Below are 17,609 nucleotides of genomic sequence, written 5' to 3' on the forward strand. Positions count from 1 at the left end.
GTGTCTCTAATATCTTCTGTCTGTTTTGTGGCTTTTTTTGTCTTGATTGGCTGGCAACATTGTGTTCCTGTATTGGAGGCTTTTAGTGCAGCTTGGCTCCGAGTAAATGGACAGCTATCATTTATTAGGAAGCTAGGTTTCATCTGGGTGCCTGATTGGGGTGTGTTTGAGCTGGAGGTATCAGGGGGAGTCTGTTTGTGCCCAGGTGTTTGCCTGGCTTGTGGTGTGGAGATTTTTTTGTTTGTGAGTGCAGGCTTCCAAATAATTGACAGTCTGGTGGAATCATCTCTTCTGATGATGGCAGATGAGATTTTGCTGAAACGTTGCTACAACTTTAAAAGCACAACTATAATGACGTGGGAAAATACCCGAACAGTGGATTTGGAAATATATTTGGAAAATATATGATATGAGGATTCAGTGCGATATTTATATTTTGTATTTTTATTATATTTATTAGACTTTAAACCTCCCTTTATTATTTTATGGGTAACTCAAGACCGTGAACATATCTAATGCTCTTCCCCCCCTCTTTCTCTCTGTGTGTCTCTCTATGGCTCTCTCTCTCCCCCCATCTCTCTCTGTGTGTGTCTCTCTCTGCCCCTCTCCCTATCTCCCCCCCTCTCTCTTTGTCTCTCTCTCTCACACACACACAGAGAGTGGGAGATAGGGAGAGGAACATTTTCTTTCTTCCACTCATGCTGCTGGATCTGACTGGGGGAACGCCCTGGTGTGTTTTCCTCTCGCTGTCTCCGGAGCTGCCCAAGGAAATTTCCCACTGTCAGCGCATTTCCAGAACACATTGCCACCTCTCTCTTCCCCCCTCTCTCTGTCTCTCTCTCTCTCCCCCACTCCCCGTATCTCTCTCTGTGTGTGTGTCTCTCTCTCTGGCCCTCTCCCTATCTTCCCCTGGGGTGGAAGTGTCCCTTCGGGCGACCTTTCTCGTCCTCCTCCTCTCGTGACTGGCGGTTGTGGTTGGGGGGGGTTGCACATGCACAGGAAATGCGCCCGGTTTTTCTGTTCTTTGGCACCCACTTGTGTTTCACCTCCCTTTGCAAAACAACCACACAATTTATGAACTTCTTCCTGCTCTATTTACCCAACCAGTTTGACCTCACAACTCTCTCCTTACAAAAAAGCGACTGATCCATTTGTTCAGAGGGAAGCCTCTGTTCAAGGTGGGGGGAGGAAAGAGATCCCCTCCCCATCACTCCCACCGGATGCGGCCAAAGCCTGAAGGTCCGAGAAGGACCCAGACTCCCTGCAGATTCTCTGGCTGCCCCTCGCTCGCTCGCTCCAGCCTCCTCCGCCTCTGCTTGGACCTCCCTGCAACTCTGATGCCCAGCCCGGGGCTTCTTCCCTCTTTGCCCGGCTTGGCAGTTTCGCCATCTCTGCCTCATTGCCATCGCCTGGCTCTATGCCTCCCTTCAGGGTTCCCTCTGGAGAGGAGATGGTCCTTGCATCCCTCTCCCTCCACTGACCTTCAGCTCTTTCTTTGGTTCTGGGCAGCAGCCCCTCCAAGGTGAGCCTGGGATTCTCGGGGCCCCAGGAGCCTCACTCCTCAAATAAACAGCCACCCGCCCGGCGCCTGGTTTTTCTGTGCTTTGGCACTCTTTGAAGAGCATTTCCAGAGCATGGGCACCTCCTGCCAGTCACAAGAGGAAGAAGAGGAAGAGAAGTGTCACCCGAAGGAACACTTCCACTGCACACGTGCACGCGCGCGCGCGCGCGCGCACACACACACACACACACACACACAGAGGGGGAGAGAGAGGTGGCTGTGTATCCTGCAAATGTGGTGGGAAATTTCCTTGCTTCAGAGGCAGTGACACCAGAGCACACTGGGGCATACTCCTGGCCAGATCCAGCAGCCCCAGGGGGAGAAAGAGGACTTTCCCTTCTCTCCTGGCCAGTGCTTCCATGGCCCCGCGGCTTCTTCATGGCCAGGGGACAAATACAACGTTCCCTTCTCTCCTGGCCTTGGCCTTGCCGTGGGGGTGGGGGGTGGGGGTAGCTAGCTAGCTAGGTCGTGGGGAAGCAAGCCAGGCAAGGGACAGGGGGAGGGATAGTGCAGCGGCCTAGGCTGTCCCAGGAGTCGACTCGACCGGGGCTTGCTGGTAGGCTCACTCACCCAGGGAGATCAGGGCCGTGGTGGAAAGCAGGCAGCAATGGCGGGTGAAGGCAGGTTAGCAATGGTGGGCAAGATGAGGAATAACGGGATGGGGCAGGGAGTGGGCGGGCAGGAAGGGGCAGGGCCAGCCAGAGGCATGATTTACCGGTTCTCTGAACTGCGCAGACTCATAACATCCGGTTCTATAGAACCAGTCTGAACCAGTAGAATCCCACCCATAATGTTAGGATAACAAACAAAAACAACAAAAGAACAAAAAGAAGCATTTTCTCTTGCCTCTTTTGTTTCATTGATGTGCTTTGCAGTTTAGCAAATTAGGCAAAACCAACCTGACAACTGTGCTTAAGCAAGCCGTGGTTTAGAAGAGGGGTGTCAAATTCAAGGCTTGTGGGCTGGATCCAGCCCTCGTGGTGCTTAAATCTGGCCCATGAGGCTGGTCTGGGAATAGCAAAGAACCAGCCCATGGTACTTCTGGCAGCCAAAACATGGTGAGGGGGGGGCATGCTTGGCACCTGTGTCTTGTTTTGGCTGGCAGGGTGCTGCAGGAGGCTGTCCAGGCCAAAACAGTGTGTGTGTGTGTGTGTGTGTGTGTGTGTGTGTGGTGGGGGGCTCACACAGCCCTGCCATGCCCCATTTTGGCCAGAGGGGTGCTGCAGGAGGCATCTGTCCCATCTCCTCCCTCCCCCAGCCAGCCCATGGAGAACTATGATGCTGATCCGGCCGTCAAAGAAATCTAGTTTGACACCCTGGTTTAGAAAGATATGCAAACCACTCATTCTTTCTTTGGATACTTCCACATAGCCCTAGTCTCACCTTTTTTTAATCTTCGCAACAGCTTTGCAGTGTTGGAACCAACAGCCTTCATCCTATCTTGCCAGGTATTGTTCTTCCTGCTGCCTAATGGAAGCTTGAAAACCTGGCAGTCAGCCTAATTCTTTTTTTCCCCAAATCATCATTTCCTTCTGCATCAAGAAAAATAAAGTAAAATCTGCCCAGCCGTTGTCTAAGGGGAGTGGCAAAGCTACCCTTTGCTGTGATGTGGTAAATGGAGGCAAATGATGATGGCATTGTGTCTCTAGAAGGGCTGGGGGGGTGGGTCAGAGAACACAGAGATTTTCACTCATGGGAAAATATTTTCCCTGTGGTTGCAGGTCCTCAAGGAATATTGTAAAACTGTTAATCAGTTCTGCTTTCTAAGGCCCTCGGAAGCCCTACAATGTCCGGACATAAGGAGCGAAGACAATCTCAGTTGACCCAGCTCCTGAATCTTCAAAGTTAGGCATAGATTAGGAATGGGATGTTTCACTGCTTTTTTTCCTGCATTAACTTTTTTTTTTTAAAAAAGAAAACATTATCTCATTTAAGGGGGGTCACGAAAATAAAAATTCTCCCCTTCTTTTTTTTTTTTTTTTTTTTAAAAACAAGTTTTATTAATTTTTAAAACACACAAATTATCATTATTCATTACATGTTTAAACCTTTTTTCATTGTAAATTTAACAAGTCAGATAAATTATGATTCTGTTTTAAACCATTTCCATATAACATACAAAAACCTCTTATTCAATTTCTCTTTACTTCTCTTTACTCTTATTCAATATCATTATTATTATTTCGTCTATTTCTTTCTGACTTAGTTACCATTATTCTCATTCTATATTTCTGCAAGCTTTTACTAATTCTCCCCCCCCAAAAAAACATATACACACAACACACAAAACATAAAAAAAATCTTTTTGGAAAGTAACTTGGACCCAGGTATCTCTCTCTTCATGGACTTCAATTATATTCATACTCATCTTACATATCATTACTTATTTTATTTACCATTCTAAGCCTTCTATATTAACTTCTCCACATATTTCACTCTTCTTAATTCTATCTTAATTAATCATCTTAGTTTGAATCATTATATTTGTATCTTTTGTCCATTTTTTATCATCCCTTTGTCTCATTCCTTATAAAAAAGAAGAAAATAAGTTTCTCCTGAAATCATTAATAGGAGTATGATGCCTTTCTATCTCCCCCCTAAGTTAATCAAATTAACCTTTAAGATAACATCCAGTACCCAATCCGATTTTGCTTGGTACATTCTATCTAACTAGTACATCCAAAATAATTAAATACATAATTAGACAATAAATCCAAATATTAAAAACAAATACTATAATAAAAATTTTATAATAACATCAATACCATAATCTTATTAAACTCTTTAATTAAAACAGTATTCTAAACCTCCCCTATTATTAAATTTTAAAGCCAATCATTTTTAAACATTTTAACATTTTAATCTCTTATCAACTCTTAAACCATTACAATACTACCATCTCATCTTATGTACCTCGCAAAATCTTTTTTAAAAAAATTATACTTTATCCATTATCTATAAAAAATTCCTTTTTTTCATTTAATTTCAAAACATTGTAGCTTTTCTCCACCTTTTCCCTTTCTTTCTTCTCCCAACAAACCTTTCTACCCCCCCTTCTTCTAGCCTCTGCCTTACTGGCTTCCCTTCTCTGTCGTATTCCTTTTCCCTTTTGTTTACTATCATCATATTGATTTTGCACCTTATTTTTCCCTTTCTTAAATGTTTTTTTAGATCTTAAGTCCTTTAGTTCTCTTCTTTTCTCTCTTCCTTCTTTCTTGATCAAATTCTGAGATTTATTAAAAATGGCTCCTTCCTTTCTTTCTTGTTCCTCTGCTGTCTTCATCTGTTGTAATGTTTGTTGATAGTTAGTAAGCGCCATTTCTAAAAAAAGGAAAGCTTCTTCCACACCATCTTTACCATTTTTTTTTGCTTGTTCATATTCTTTTCTTAGTTCCTCAACAGAAAAAGCCATTATAAATCTTTTCTTTTCTTTTCCCCTTCTTTCTTCTTACAACAACCAGAATATTCAAAAGAAAATAAAAAAAATAAAGCAGTCCCAAAGTTATCAGTCAGTCCAAACCAAGGCAGAGTTCTCACTTTCTCCTTCTGGGGTAATATCAATCAAAGAGAAAGAAAGTCCAAATCTGTTTAAAATCTTATTGTAATATATTCTAGTCTTCAAATCCTTAAGGCATCTCCTCCAACAAAGTCTTAGCATACAAATATTTTCTTTTTAATCCTCTCTCTTCCCACTCATCGCTTAAAACCAATTTTCACCTAAAAAAATAGGTTTCTTAATATCCAGTTATTTATTCCGTAGGAAAAGAGGGAAAGCTATCCTTTCAGCACCATCAAACTGCCGCTTTTTTCCTCTTCTGGCAGGTATTATTCAGAAAGTCATACTTTTCAGGAATTTTATTAAATATGTCTTAGAGTCCTAGGAGCCAAGAAAAACTTTCTCCTTTCAAGCACTTTCTCCACTTCCTCCTGCACATTCTTACCCGGCTGCCAGCTTCTTTGTGGCGGCCATTACGGACCGCCGCTGCACCGTCCTGGGAAAAGGGGGTTCTACCGGCCGGGGAGGGGGTCTGCAACACCCCAAACCCCTCTCCGGATCCCCTACCTTCAGCTGCCCCTGCAGGCAGCCTAGCTCCGTACCGTCTGGGTCGGAGCCCCAAAACGGCTAGCGCGGCAGGGATCGCGCAGCTTCGCAAATCCCTGCCGCTCGCGAAGGCCGACAAACCGGAAGTTCTGCCCCCCTTCTTTTCTTATACCAGTTTAAAACTTGGTGAAATGCTACTCAAGTAATTCCTCCCTTCTTCTCCCAGAAATTGCTACATTTCACGGTTTTGTTTATATCTGATACTAACTCTTAGCCACCCAGGCTCATGAGTTTGAGTTGTTAGCATATAAATTGAAACAATAAATAAATAAATAATAAGATATACCAGTACTTAGTCAAGTGGAAGTTGCAGTTCTTCTGTACACATCAATGGTGGTATGCTACTGGTTCAGCCCGGTTCTACCGAGCCGGTAGCAGTGATGAGCAGCAGAGACTGAACCAGTTCTCTCCCCTGCTCGGCCCACCCACCCGCCCATCCGGGCTCCCATACTCACCTTTATCTTCTGCTTTTAAAGCGCAGCTGCTTTGCACGGCACAGCAAATTGCTGCATGGCGGCTGCCGAAGCGACAGGGAGAGTGCAGGATTGCAAGAGGTGAGTCGGAATACCTCTGTACCTGCGCAAAGTGCATGTTTGGCATGCACTTGCATGGAAAGTGTGTGCACACATGCAAAGTGCGCTCACCAAGCCACGCTCACTGAACCGGTGGTAAGCATTTTTGAGTCCCACCACTGGTACACATGTTTCTTTAGAATGACTATTTTACACATGCAATTCCCCACTTTCCTATACTGGGAAATTCCAGCAAACATGTTACAGATTCTTGTTTTCATTAGGAGAGAGAAATGAAAATATCTAGCATTTCTATTATTTATTTTGTGTAATATATTTTATATGCAACACTTAGACCCCTCTTTGTCAGATAAACCACTTTCTGTACAGTATACAAAGGTATTTAGGGTCTCCACATCCAGGATAAGAACAAAAGAACATTTGTCCACATGTTCCTATCTCATAAAACCATAGTTCAGTTAGGTTTTCTCCATTAACTCTTTCATTCTTTCTTTTCTCTGAATACTTTCCCGTCACAGCTAAACTCTCCCCCACCATGCAATAATAAAAGTTGTTAAAATGCTTTTGTTAACATAATGGAAGCTTTTTATAAAGATCTTATATCACAAATATGATTGGGTGGTTGGTTGTGGGGGTGGGAGGAGAGTCACTCACAGCATGTGATTTGGGGAGGATGAATCCCCAGTTTCTTTTCCATTTTCTGAAAAACTATATTGTGATAATTTCTCTTTTTATCCTCCTTCCATTTTTATGATCTTGCTCTTGCCCAAATCCACCTATCAGTTCTGTGGTTAGAAATAGATTTTATTCTCCACTCCAGTGTTAAGGTAGCATCAGGTCTTCACAAAAGCAATAAATATACCAGGCTGATTATATTTTTGTGAACAGCTGCATGTTATAAAGATAACTGAAAATGAAACAAATCTAAGATAATGTTCTTTTTCTCATTTTTTTTTCTTTCGGGGCCGATTCTGGGAAATTTTTCCAGGAAAATTAGAATTTATGCCATTTCAGAATGTGCAGCTTTAATACCTCTCGCAGATAGTTTGTACTGCCAATCAGATTTGAAAGACCTGAGATACTTTCCATTGAGATATACTTTGCCTAATGCCACAGCCAATGCTGCTACTCATAGCAATCAAAGTGGTGATTGGATTTCACTGAATAATAGAGCAATGTCACAAAGCACAGTACTCTATGATGGGTTAAAGTACATGCACCACCTTCCTTAAAATAGAGTTTCTGTTCTCTTGTTCTTTCATCACTTGTTTTTTTTATTCTGCCACTTTTAGCTGCCATTTCGCTTTACCTTCTGTTCGCATAAAATCTTCAGAACACAGAGTTCTTGTCCTCAGAACTTTGCTGTCACAATAACCAAACTGCAACACTTCACTACAAATGTGAACAGGGGTCCAAGAGGCCTTCTTGCTGAACCCTTTGAAACTATCCAACTTGTCATCACCCATGGGGAATATAGAAGTTGAGTGGAGGTCACCCAAGAAAATTAGTAAATAAGAGAATGAATTTCTCCAACCTTGCGATCCTTTTTGATACCTCCCTGTGTCACAGCTATTTTTCAAGAGCTGGAGATCTTAATCCCTTAAGAGATATAAGGGGCAAAAAGCAATGAAGCATTTTCCTCTTCTCTGTATATTGGATCTTCCTTGCAAATTCTTCTGGATCACAAATCAAATATATTAATATTTTTTGTACCTGCAAAATTGGGCTGTGGTAAAAAAAAACAAAAAAAACCTGGCATCTATGGTCAATGACATCACTTTTGGTGATTCTGAACAGCTCTTTAAGTGAAAGGTTTCATTTATGCACCATCAACTATCTCCACAAAGTCTCATTTACATATAAGTTTCCCTTGATGACTTATTCAGGCTGCAGCAATTGAAGAACTGGGATGACTGGAACTTGTTCCTTGTAACTTCGATATGATCCTAACCTCTTTGGGATGACAATTTTAAAAATTATCTTGCAAAGTACTATTTATACTGATGGATATTGTCAGGATGATTATGAATATTAACCAGGAGCCATTTATTTATACATTTTCTCACTCTGGTTTGTACATGTAACAGCGCCTACAAACTTCTCATTTGCATGAAGCAAGTTTTTAACTGTGAGGGATGATTGTTTAGATTATCACATTTTTTTATTGTTTTGGTACACAGATCCATGGAATATAACAGTTCACGGCAATATGTTCGTTATGAAAATAATGCTGTAAAGAAATATTTTTGTTATGTTAGTAACTCAATACCCCCACCCCAGGGCTGTGGCCGAGGCATACAGTAGGTGTGCATTTGAGCTCATATAGTCTTCACAGTAAATCTTTCATATTCCTGTGAGTTACAGGTTTTTATTCTACATTCCTTACATCAGTAAAGAACTTAAGTAAGTAGAGGCTTGCAGTGATAAGAACCTGGTACATACTGAAAATATTGTTTACAGTAGATATTTCCTATTATTTGACCCTTCTTAGGATAAAGTTAAGATGGGTTAATTAAAAAGTAGCTTGGTGCACAGCATCTGATTTCTCCAGTTATCTGAATAGAAAGCCTTTAGCTGGTTGGACATAGGTACTAACATGATCAGGCAGTTTGTCTGGAAGATTGTTTTCTGTGTGTGTGCAATTGCCAGAAGGGACAGTAAAGGTGAGTCAAAAGATGCAAATGCTCTTGTTATTACACTGTTTGCATGATGAGCTGCTATAGCAATAGCAATAGCACTTAGACTTATATACTGCTTCACAGTGCTTTACAGCCCTCTCTTAGCAGTTTACAGTGTCAGCCTATTGCCCCAACAATCTGGGTCCTCATTTTCTGACCTTTGAATGATGAAAGGCTGAGTCAACCTTGAGCCAGGGAAACTTGAATTGCTGAACTGCTGGCAGCTGGCAATCAGCAGAAGTAGCCTGCAGTACTGCATTCTAACCACTGTGCCACTACGGCTCTGGGAATTCCTTGGAAATGATACAAAGAGAACCAACCAAAGAAGTTTCTATTAATTCTAAATAGTTGCACCAAGATAATGCACAGCAGCAAAATGGAAAGTCAATTAGATATTCTCAGCGAGGCATTGAGCAATCTGCTCCTGGAGCCACCCAGCAGACTTCACCTAAATAAACTGGATGTGGTGGACTCTCATTGCTCTCCCAAAGAGAGTTCTTGTCAGCAATATGCTTTGATTCTTCTGGAAGTAATCACTAAGGGTTACCAGTTGGTGTTTTATTAAAAAGTTATGGCAGTCAGCACAGCTCCTCAGGGCCAGTTGTTTTCCTGGATAAGTGACTGTGGGGAAAAAATGGGTCAACTCAGCTCTCCTGACACGACCGCAACTGATGAAGAGGATGCTACCATTTCTTGTGCTCCAAATATTTTTAGCAATGTTTTACATAAGGAAGCACAGCTTTTTTAGTGAATTGTTTCCAGGTCATTCAGAGTAAATCATAGGAGTTGGGTTGAGATTGGTCACTTGTACATTCAGGAGCCACTCATATACATCACTTAAGGTAAAGCCAAGCAGTGTCTGCAAGAGATTAACCCCCCCCCCAAAGGTGACAGCCACAACTATGCAAAGCCCTCTCCCCATTTTGTGCAGGTAAGAAAATGAGAATGGTTTTGCACATCCAAGTTTCATAATGAACACAAGACCACTATTCAAGATGGTGAAGCACCACAATAACTGCTTTGCCCTAAATTTCATTCCTAACAGCCAATTTTTTTTAATCAACTGCAATCCATAATCTGTTCCTTATTGTTAAAGGAATACCAGAAAATACATTACTGTCCTAAAATAAGTTGCCACCTGGTCAAAATCTATTTCAGCATAATGTCTACTTAGAACTTGCTGGAATTTTTCTTTACTGTTGATCCTTAGCAGAACTTGCTCTTTCTTTTGCAATAGGAGCTGCCAGCATAATGATGAATTGCCCTAATTTTCTTCACCCTCTTTTGAATTTTGCAATGCAGAAAAAAGCAAGATCACAGTGTTTTAGTCATGGCCTAGAGATGAGATAAGTCAAACATCATGGAGACCATCGAGGCTGCCACGTCGTTTTGGTGTCCTATGAAACCCTAATTTAAAAAAAGATTTACTTGGGTGTATCCTGCCTTTCTTCTAGGAATTGTAGGCAGCATTCCTAGTATTCCATCCACTATTTTTCCCCACACAAGAAATATTTGGTACATTGGACTGAAAGTGACAGACACAAAGTCACCTAGAGACCTTCTGTGACTGAGGATGGACTTGAATCTGGCTATCCCTACATATTATGGCCCTCCCTTGCTAGCACACCACACATAAAGTGGCAGACAATTAACAAAGACATTTTGGAGAGATGATTCATCCCTGAGTAGTAAAACTTTACTACAACTTTCCCTAGCATATCCTTAATTCCAAGGAATTAAGATAGTTGAAACATCTGGAGGTGTGATGGAATGATGGAAAGACGTTGGGAGACTGGGCCCAGAAATGTTGGCAAGAGAATGGTCAACTAGGAGGCAGCATAGCCTAAAACTGGATAGCGGACATGGTAAGAGGCTCAGAAGGGACCCTAATTTCCCAGGCTGTCAAGGCCAGTGGAGGGGGTAGAGACAAAGAATTGCACTTTCAGACTTGCAAGGTAGTTTTATATTGACCATGGTTAATATAATTTTATACTAAAAATGACCTAACTCCCAGTGATAGTTAAATTATTTATATAATGTCAGTGAGTTCGAAACTACTGTCCTGGATGAAACCCAGAGCATCCAGGAGCACACCACTAAGATGGCACCCAAAGATGAGCTTCTGAGAGAATGCTTGGGGCAGCAGCACATAGGAGAGGAAGTTCAAGCAGAGGAAGTGCCATGGCAAGACAAGAACTGGCATGGAATGTACCCTCAACAGATAGGTAAGGTGGCAGAAATTGGGAAATCCTACCAGTGACTGGAAAGGGTTGGACTAGAAGGCAGCACCGAGGCGCTCATCATAGCAGCACAAGAACAGGCCTTAAACACCAGATCCATAGAAGCAGGGATCTACCACACTAGACAGGACCTAAGGTGCAGATTGTGTAGTAAGGTTTCAGAAACAGTCCAACATATAAGATGCAGGCAGGTGTAAGATGCAGGCAGGAATAGCATACACTGAACTATGAAGCATATACTGAATAGCATATACTGAACTATGCATACTGTCTATGAGAACATCTGCAAGACTCTCCCAAGTCCTGATGGAAGATTCCAGAGAAAGTTGTGGCACTTCCACAACTGGGACTTCTAGATCCAGATGGACAGGCAGGTATTGGCCAATCAACCACACATCATGGTAGCAAACAAGGACCAGAAAACAGTAGTGATGAAAGATGTAATAATGCCGAGGGACAGCAATATCCGGAAGAAGTATGAGAAGCTGGAGAAGTACCAGGGCCTGAAGGAGGGACCAGAAAGGATGTGGAAAGTAAAGGCCAACTAGTCTCAAGGGTGGTACACTCAAGCTGTAACTCCTAAACAAGGAGAGTGGCTCCAATAGATCCTATAAACAACATCAGAACTCTCTTTCCAGAAGATGCAATGCTGGGATCAGCTAAAATAATCCGCAAAAGCCTCAAACTCCCAGGCCTCTGATAAAGGACTTCAGGATCGAGGAAGACACATTTTTATTTATCTAAGTTTTTATTTATCTCTATCTCATCAATATCTACATCTACATCTAATCTCAGGCAAATTCAGATTTATTTTTATTTTAGAAACATTAAGAGCTCTTCTACTTTGTGCTCCACTAGATAGCATCTTTTTGACTTGTTTTTCTCTGTTTCTTTTTGATAATGTTAAATTCGGGAAAGGCTTGTAGTAGGCTCCCCATAATAAAGAAATCCTCCTAAACGAGACTACAGTATTTGAACTGGTCAGATGGACTTGAAAAATTAAAATGTAAGCTTTCAAAGTTTCTATACATACTTCCATTACATTTAGTTTTTAATGAACAAAAAGAAGGGATGGGACAGGTTGGAGGGAGAGGAGTATAGAATTATTAAGTTTTTAAATAGATATTCTTCTTCAGTCTCAAGATTTTAAAAAAAGATTAAAGCTATTGATTCCAAGATGAATATTCCAAGTGTTGCTTCCCGAACCATAGAGAAAAGAGAGCATTATACACACTTACTGGTTATCAGTGAAGAGGATGCCTTCTCAAGAGTTCATACAAGACCACGAGAATGACTATCAGAATATTTCTACCCAGGATTGCTGTGGGCATGCAAGACACATGTTTGGAAATGGTTAGCTCTTGCTTTCTTCCAGGGCTGAGAGAAGTGACCGAGTCTAAGTTGCCCAGCTGGTTTTGTGTCTAAGACAGGACTGGAACTCATGATCTCTGGGTTTCTAGTCTGGCCTCTTAACTACTAGATAAAACTGGTTCCTGGAAATAATGGAACTGCTTGAATTCTTATAGACCCAATCCATCCACTTCAGAGAATGTTTACTCTGTGATAATGATGCATGGAAAACTATCACTTTTGCTTCAGTTGTCTGCAAAGAATCTAACCATAATATACCATTGCCATAAAAAATATACATATGGATTTTATCTAAAAGTTTCTTGATAAGGTGAATAAATAAACTATGGAAGAGTAAATCCTAGACATCACTTGTTCCTTTCAGGCAGTTTTGACTATTTCCAGAATGTCTGGATCTGATTGAACTTATACATGGATACTACCAAAAGAGTAGGAGAGATTTCCTTAAGATCAAGCTTTTTTTGGAGAGCTTCTGCAGCCTCCTGCAAAGACCTCTTGGTTCAGCACAGCTCTAGAAACAGTAGATAGTAAGTTCATATTCCTTAAGCTTACAGAACATAGAACTTCACAAAACTTTATGAAATATTCCAAGAGGAAAGACATAATGCAGCATAAATGCAAATCTTAGTGAGAAATTTCAGAATTACTATTTATATAATGTGTGAAGTTAATCTTTGTATTTAACAATATTTTAAAAGAATATATTGGAACTGCAAGATAGAGAAAATATGGAATACTATACGGTCTGGGAAAAAGGGGTATAATTGGTTAAAAAGTAGAAACAAAAATTAATGTAAATATGTATGTTGACCCAAATGGAAATGTCGATGTCACAGCGCTGAGAAGATTGTATATGTTTTTGTTTTTAAATGTGAAAAAGCACAATAAAAATTATTTTTTTTAAAAAATAAAAATATTTTAAAAGAATAAAGCAACAGAATGCGTGCTTACAACTAAAAATCAGTAATGCCAGATTAATTTAGTTGATTTAGTTTTTTAATTTTTAGCTAGTTTTGTCTTTTAAATATTTGAGTATCCAAGCATACAAAAAGATATTAGGTAGTATTGTAGAGACCACACTTAAATCTGGTTAGATGCTTCCAGAAATATTGAATATTCCAGTTTTATTGGAATTTGAAAGTAACAGCAGGCCCCCTAGTGGTGAAGTTTTTTTGTTTTTTGTTTTCTACAGTATTGGTTAAATAATCATGTTCTCTGATGTCAGTGCATTAGCTGTTCAATCAGAAATGTATTTAAAGTTGTTTAAATCACTTTCATTACTATAATTTACATCATAAGGAACCTGCTAGAATCTGACTAATTGATGCATTGTAAAAAGACTGGGAGAGAAATGAATGTAATTTGAGTCCAAGTTTGTTGTAGTGGTTAAGGTGCTAGTTTAGAACCAGGTAACTGTGAGTTCTAGTCTCACCTTAGTCATGAAAGCTGGCTGGGTGACTTTGGGCTAGTCACTCTCTCTCTCATCCCAAGCCACCTCACAGGGCTGTTGGGGAAAAAGAGGATGAGAAAGGAGTATTATGTATGTTTGCCACATTGAGTTAAGATAGAAATTTCTTAAAGGTGACTGTAGCATCACAGAATCATGGAGGTCATATAACTGAGTCCAACCCATGTTTCCATAAGGGAATCAAAATAAAGTAGTTTTTATGCATGGTTATTAAGCCTACACTTTTCAAAGGGCAGCATGCCATCTCACTAGGAACTTAGTTCAACTCTGGAATTGCATTTACAGTTCATTGGAATCAAATCTGCATTCTTGATCACTACTGACTGCTATCCCAATTTTATGTAATAAAATATTTATTCTCAGCTACGAATCTGAAGAAGGAACAAAACTCCTGCTCACTCAGACATGCTATATTTGTTTGATAAATTATTGGCAGTTTCAGCAATGAAGGAATATAAAATCAGTACACTAATCTCATACTCTTAGATGACTGAAAGAATGGACTGTATTTTCAGAAGGAATTGTCTCCTAAGAATGAACTTCAAAGCTCACCCAAAAGTAAATGTTTGCTTATAAGGGCAACTTCCTGGCAAACACAGAAGCTCATAGACCCTAAGGTTTTTGCATCTTCACAGGCTATAATTTTTAGGCTGTTTTTCTTCTAGCATTATTGATTAAATGGCCTTATCTCTGCAACAGAAAGTGAAGTTTGACAAATTCTGTGTTAAGTGATACTTACTAACCCTTCAAAGATTGATAGGACTGAGTAAGTGACTGGTTAGAGTTGGGACTATTGTCATAATAAAAACAAGGCCTTGATTCTGAATATGAGATAAAGCAGGTACTCAAGAGGGAAATCATCCCCATGAATATCTGAACCCAGTCCATAGACTTGCTGTGGTGACTATGTTCTAGAACAGGGGTCTCCAACCTTGACAACTTTAAGACTTGTGGACTTCAGCTCCCATGGTCTTAAAGTTGCCAAGTTTGAAGACCCTTGTACTAGAGGAACTGTGGAAAAATGTCAATTGTTTATGCAGATTCTTCTCTATACAATAAAAAAAGTCCACCTAGTAAAGCATTTTGTCTTCCTTTCTTTCCTTGTTAGGTACAGTTATCCCAGAAGGACTATACTGTATAATGCAAAATAAAAGGATTTTATACTTTTAAGCAGACTTGAAGGACTGTTTTTATCTATAGTACTGATATTGGGAATGTTCCAAGATAGTTTAACCATTTGTGAGTTATCTCCTGAGTAGGAAATCCCTTTCTTATTATTTTTGTGATTGAAATAGGATGTGTGTGTATATACACGTTACTACTCATAATGCAGTTCTTTTTATTCAGGATAAAAACAACAACAGGAAACAGAAAAAAAAGACCTAAAACTATAATAAACTACCCTGTTCTCCCGGAAATACAACCTACCCTGAAAGTAAGTCCTAACTTGATTTTTACATATATGCCCAATATAAGCCCTACCTCCCAAAATAAGCCCTAATTAAGAACCTGCCCACTCCATAGTACATGGGTAAAAATTAAGCTAGGGTGGGGATTGGGGGGTGGAGCTGCCCTACTACTTACCTTTGGACAGTTGTAGCCAGGCCTCACATACCCCGACACCTGCTTTGCTGGCCCATTTCTTCTGCAGCCAGGAAGGCTTTTCTAAAGGCCTCTGTAGCTAATAACAGATAAATCTGGAGCTCTGTTATCAGCTGCAGAGGTCTTCAGGAAAGCCTTGCCAGTTGTAGAAGAAGTTATTGAAGGCCTCTGACAGCGAAAAGGAGGCTGGGGGCAACGCATGCCAGTGAGGTTAGTTGGTGGATGACATCCCCCGAAAATAAGACCTGGTGCCTTTTTTGGTGGCAAAAAATATATAAGACAGGGTCTTATTTTTGGGGAGACATGAATAATAAAATTTAAGACATGAAATAGGAGAAAAGAAAAAGATCACCAGATGGATATTAATATTAAACACATGCACACCCCATGGCTCTTCATGGGGTTAGTCAGTTGAAGAGTTCACATAATTCTTTGTTAGATAGAAAACATATATTTAGATTACCTGCATTAGTCCTAGATATGCCCCATTTCCTGTCTCAAGTTTGGCACATTTTGGCCATTAGGACATATTATGCAGCTGCATAAGTTGATCTTTGCACAAATAGCCTTAACAGATATATTAGGAAGTATCTGTTCAGGACATAGTAATTAGCATCATCAAACACAAGTTGGTTGCACATCTGTTATTTCCCCCTTCCCACTTCTTGCCTTTGTTTTCCTTTTGTATGTATGAATCTGTTGGCGCAGCACCCTTAATTTTCTTTCATGCTCAGATTATTCAGTCTTTCCTCTTTTATCTGGTGTATTTATATCTGCTGCATAAATTGTTCTTCTCCTAATCTTTTCTTCTTTGATACTTTTTCAGCTGAGTGGCGTATATGGGCATAGGTCTATTGCAACAAACAGAAGCTCGGCCTGTAAATCCTTACACTAAATCCTCCTCTCTCTAAGGAGGAATCTCTTGCTGAGTCTGCTGCTCCAGAGTGATGATGAGATTCTAAGAGGAAACTTGCCCGTCAGAAACCCTGACCAATCAGAGCAATCTAGGGGAGGGGTTTTAAGCATACACTGAAAGTTGCCTGGAGGCTGGCAAGAGCATCTCTTCGGTGTTCAGTTAGTTGCTGTTTCCAGCTCTTGCACAGCAGCTTCAGCAGCTAACCATCACTGAATCCAGGGCAACCAGTGGGGCAGGCAACTTTCTGGAGGGAGAGAGAGAGATCAGAAAGATCAGTGTTGGTGTGAAAGAGTTGGCAAAGCTGTAGTACGAAGATGATGGCATGTACAGAGATGCTGACAATGTGTTTGCTCTCTGCCAAACATGCATACCGCATGAAAGCCACAGAGACCCCGGAGCACTATGACAAGGGATTAGCGATTTTTCATGATGTAAGTAGTTGCATAGTGCATGTTTTCTATATTTTGTTCATAGAGTGGTTTTAACTTGTCAACAGTATCTGTATATATATGTATATTTGACCTGTAGTTCTTCTCCCCAGTAATTCCCATTCAAGCTTTTGAAATGTTGTAGCATAGAAATCTGATTTTTTTTTTAAAAAGAACTTATTAAGCATCAAGAAAGAAAGCAAACAAAACTGTTACATTTCTGCTTAGAAACTCTCCATTCTATACTTTGGCAGTGAAATGTGAATCTGTATACACAGCACAGAGATTACAAGCCAGGAAAGTCAGAAATGGAATATTAGAAAAGGGAGGTAAAAGAATTCAGTTCCCATCTCTACTATAAATATAATCTATGATTTTGAGTAACTGATAGTTGATATAAGGGCTTTCCTTCCTAAAATGGGACTGTGAGTTCATTATGTCTTCTAGGTCTGTCCTGAAATAGTTCAGCTCCATTCATTTTTGCCTCTCATCTTCCTGCAACTAATTTATATTTCTTTCTGATCCTACTTTTAAAACAGAAATTCTAAATAAAATCAAATTTATTCATTTTCTCATATGCTGTAACCCCATATTAATCAACATGATTCATAATAGAAAACGGGTGGACCTTGATAGAAAGTCATTCAGGTTTCATTTTTGACAAGTGGGAAAATCCAGATGATCTGTAGAACTCCCAACATCTGCTTGCA

The 17,609-nt window shown here is 40.3% G+C and overlaps 1 protein-coding gene across 2 annotated transcripts in view; it reads left to right on the top strand.

The window, feature by feature from the left end:
• Positions 1 to 16,590: 16,590 nt before the first annotated feature.
• The window catches only part of NECAB3 (N-terminal EF-hand calcium binding protein 3), a 99,248-nt gene continuing 98,229 nt past the window's right edge, over positions 16,591 to 17,609 (top strand). For both annotated transcript variants that reach the window (XM_026681685.2, XM_087959434.1), the window contains exon 1: positions 16,591 to 16,902. In XM_026681685.2, the coding sequence (XP_026537470.1) occupies positions 16,786 to 16,902 (117 nt within the window). In that variant the 5' untranslated portion in view covers positions 16,591 to 16,785. The remainder of the gene's footprint in view (positions 16,903 to 17,609) is intronic.

The sequence above is a fragment of the Notechis scutatus genome, chromosome 3, assembly GCF_049901735.1.
Source record: "Notechis scutatus isolate UNSWTSFEM ecotype Mainland chromosome 3, rNotScu1.2, whole genome shotgun sequence".
Taxonomy (NCBI): domain Eukaryota; kingdom Metazoa; phylum Chordata; class Lepidosauria; order Squamata; family Elapidae; genus Notechis; species Notechis scutatus.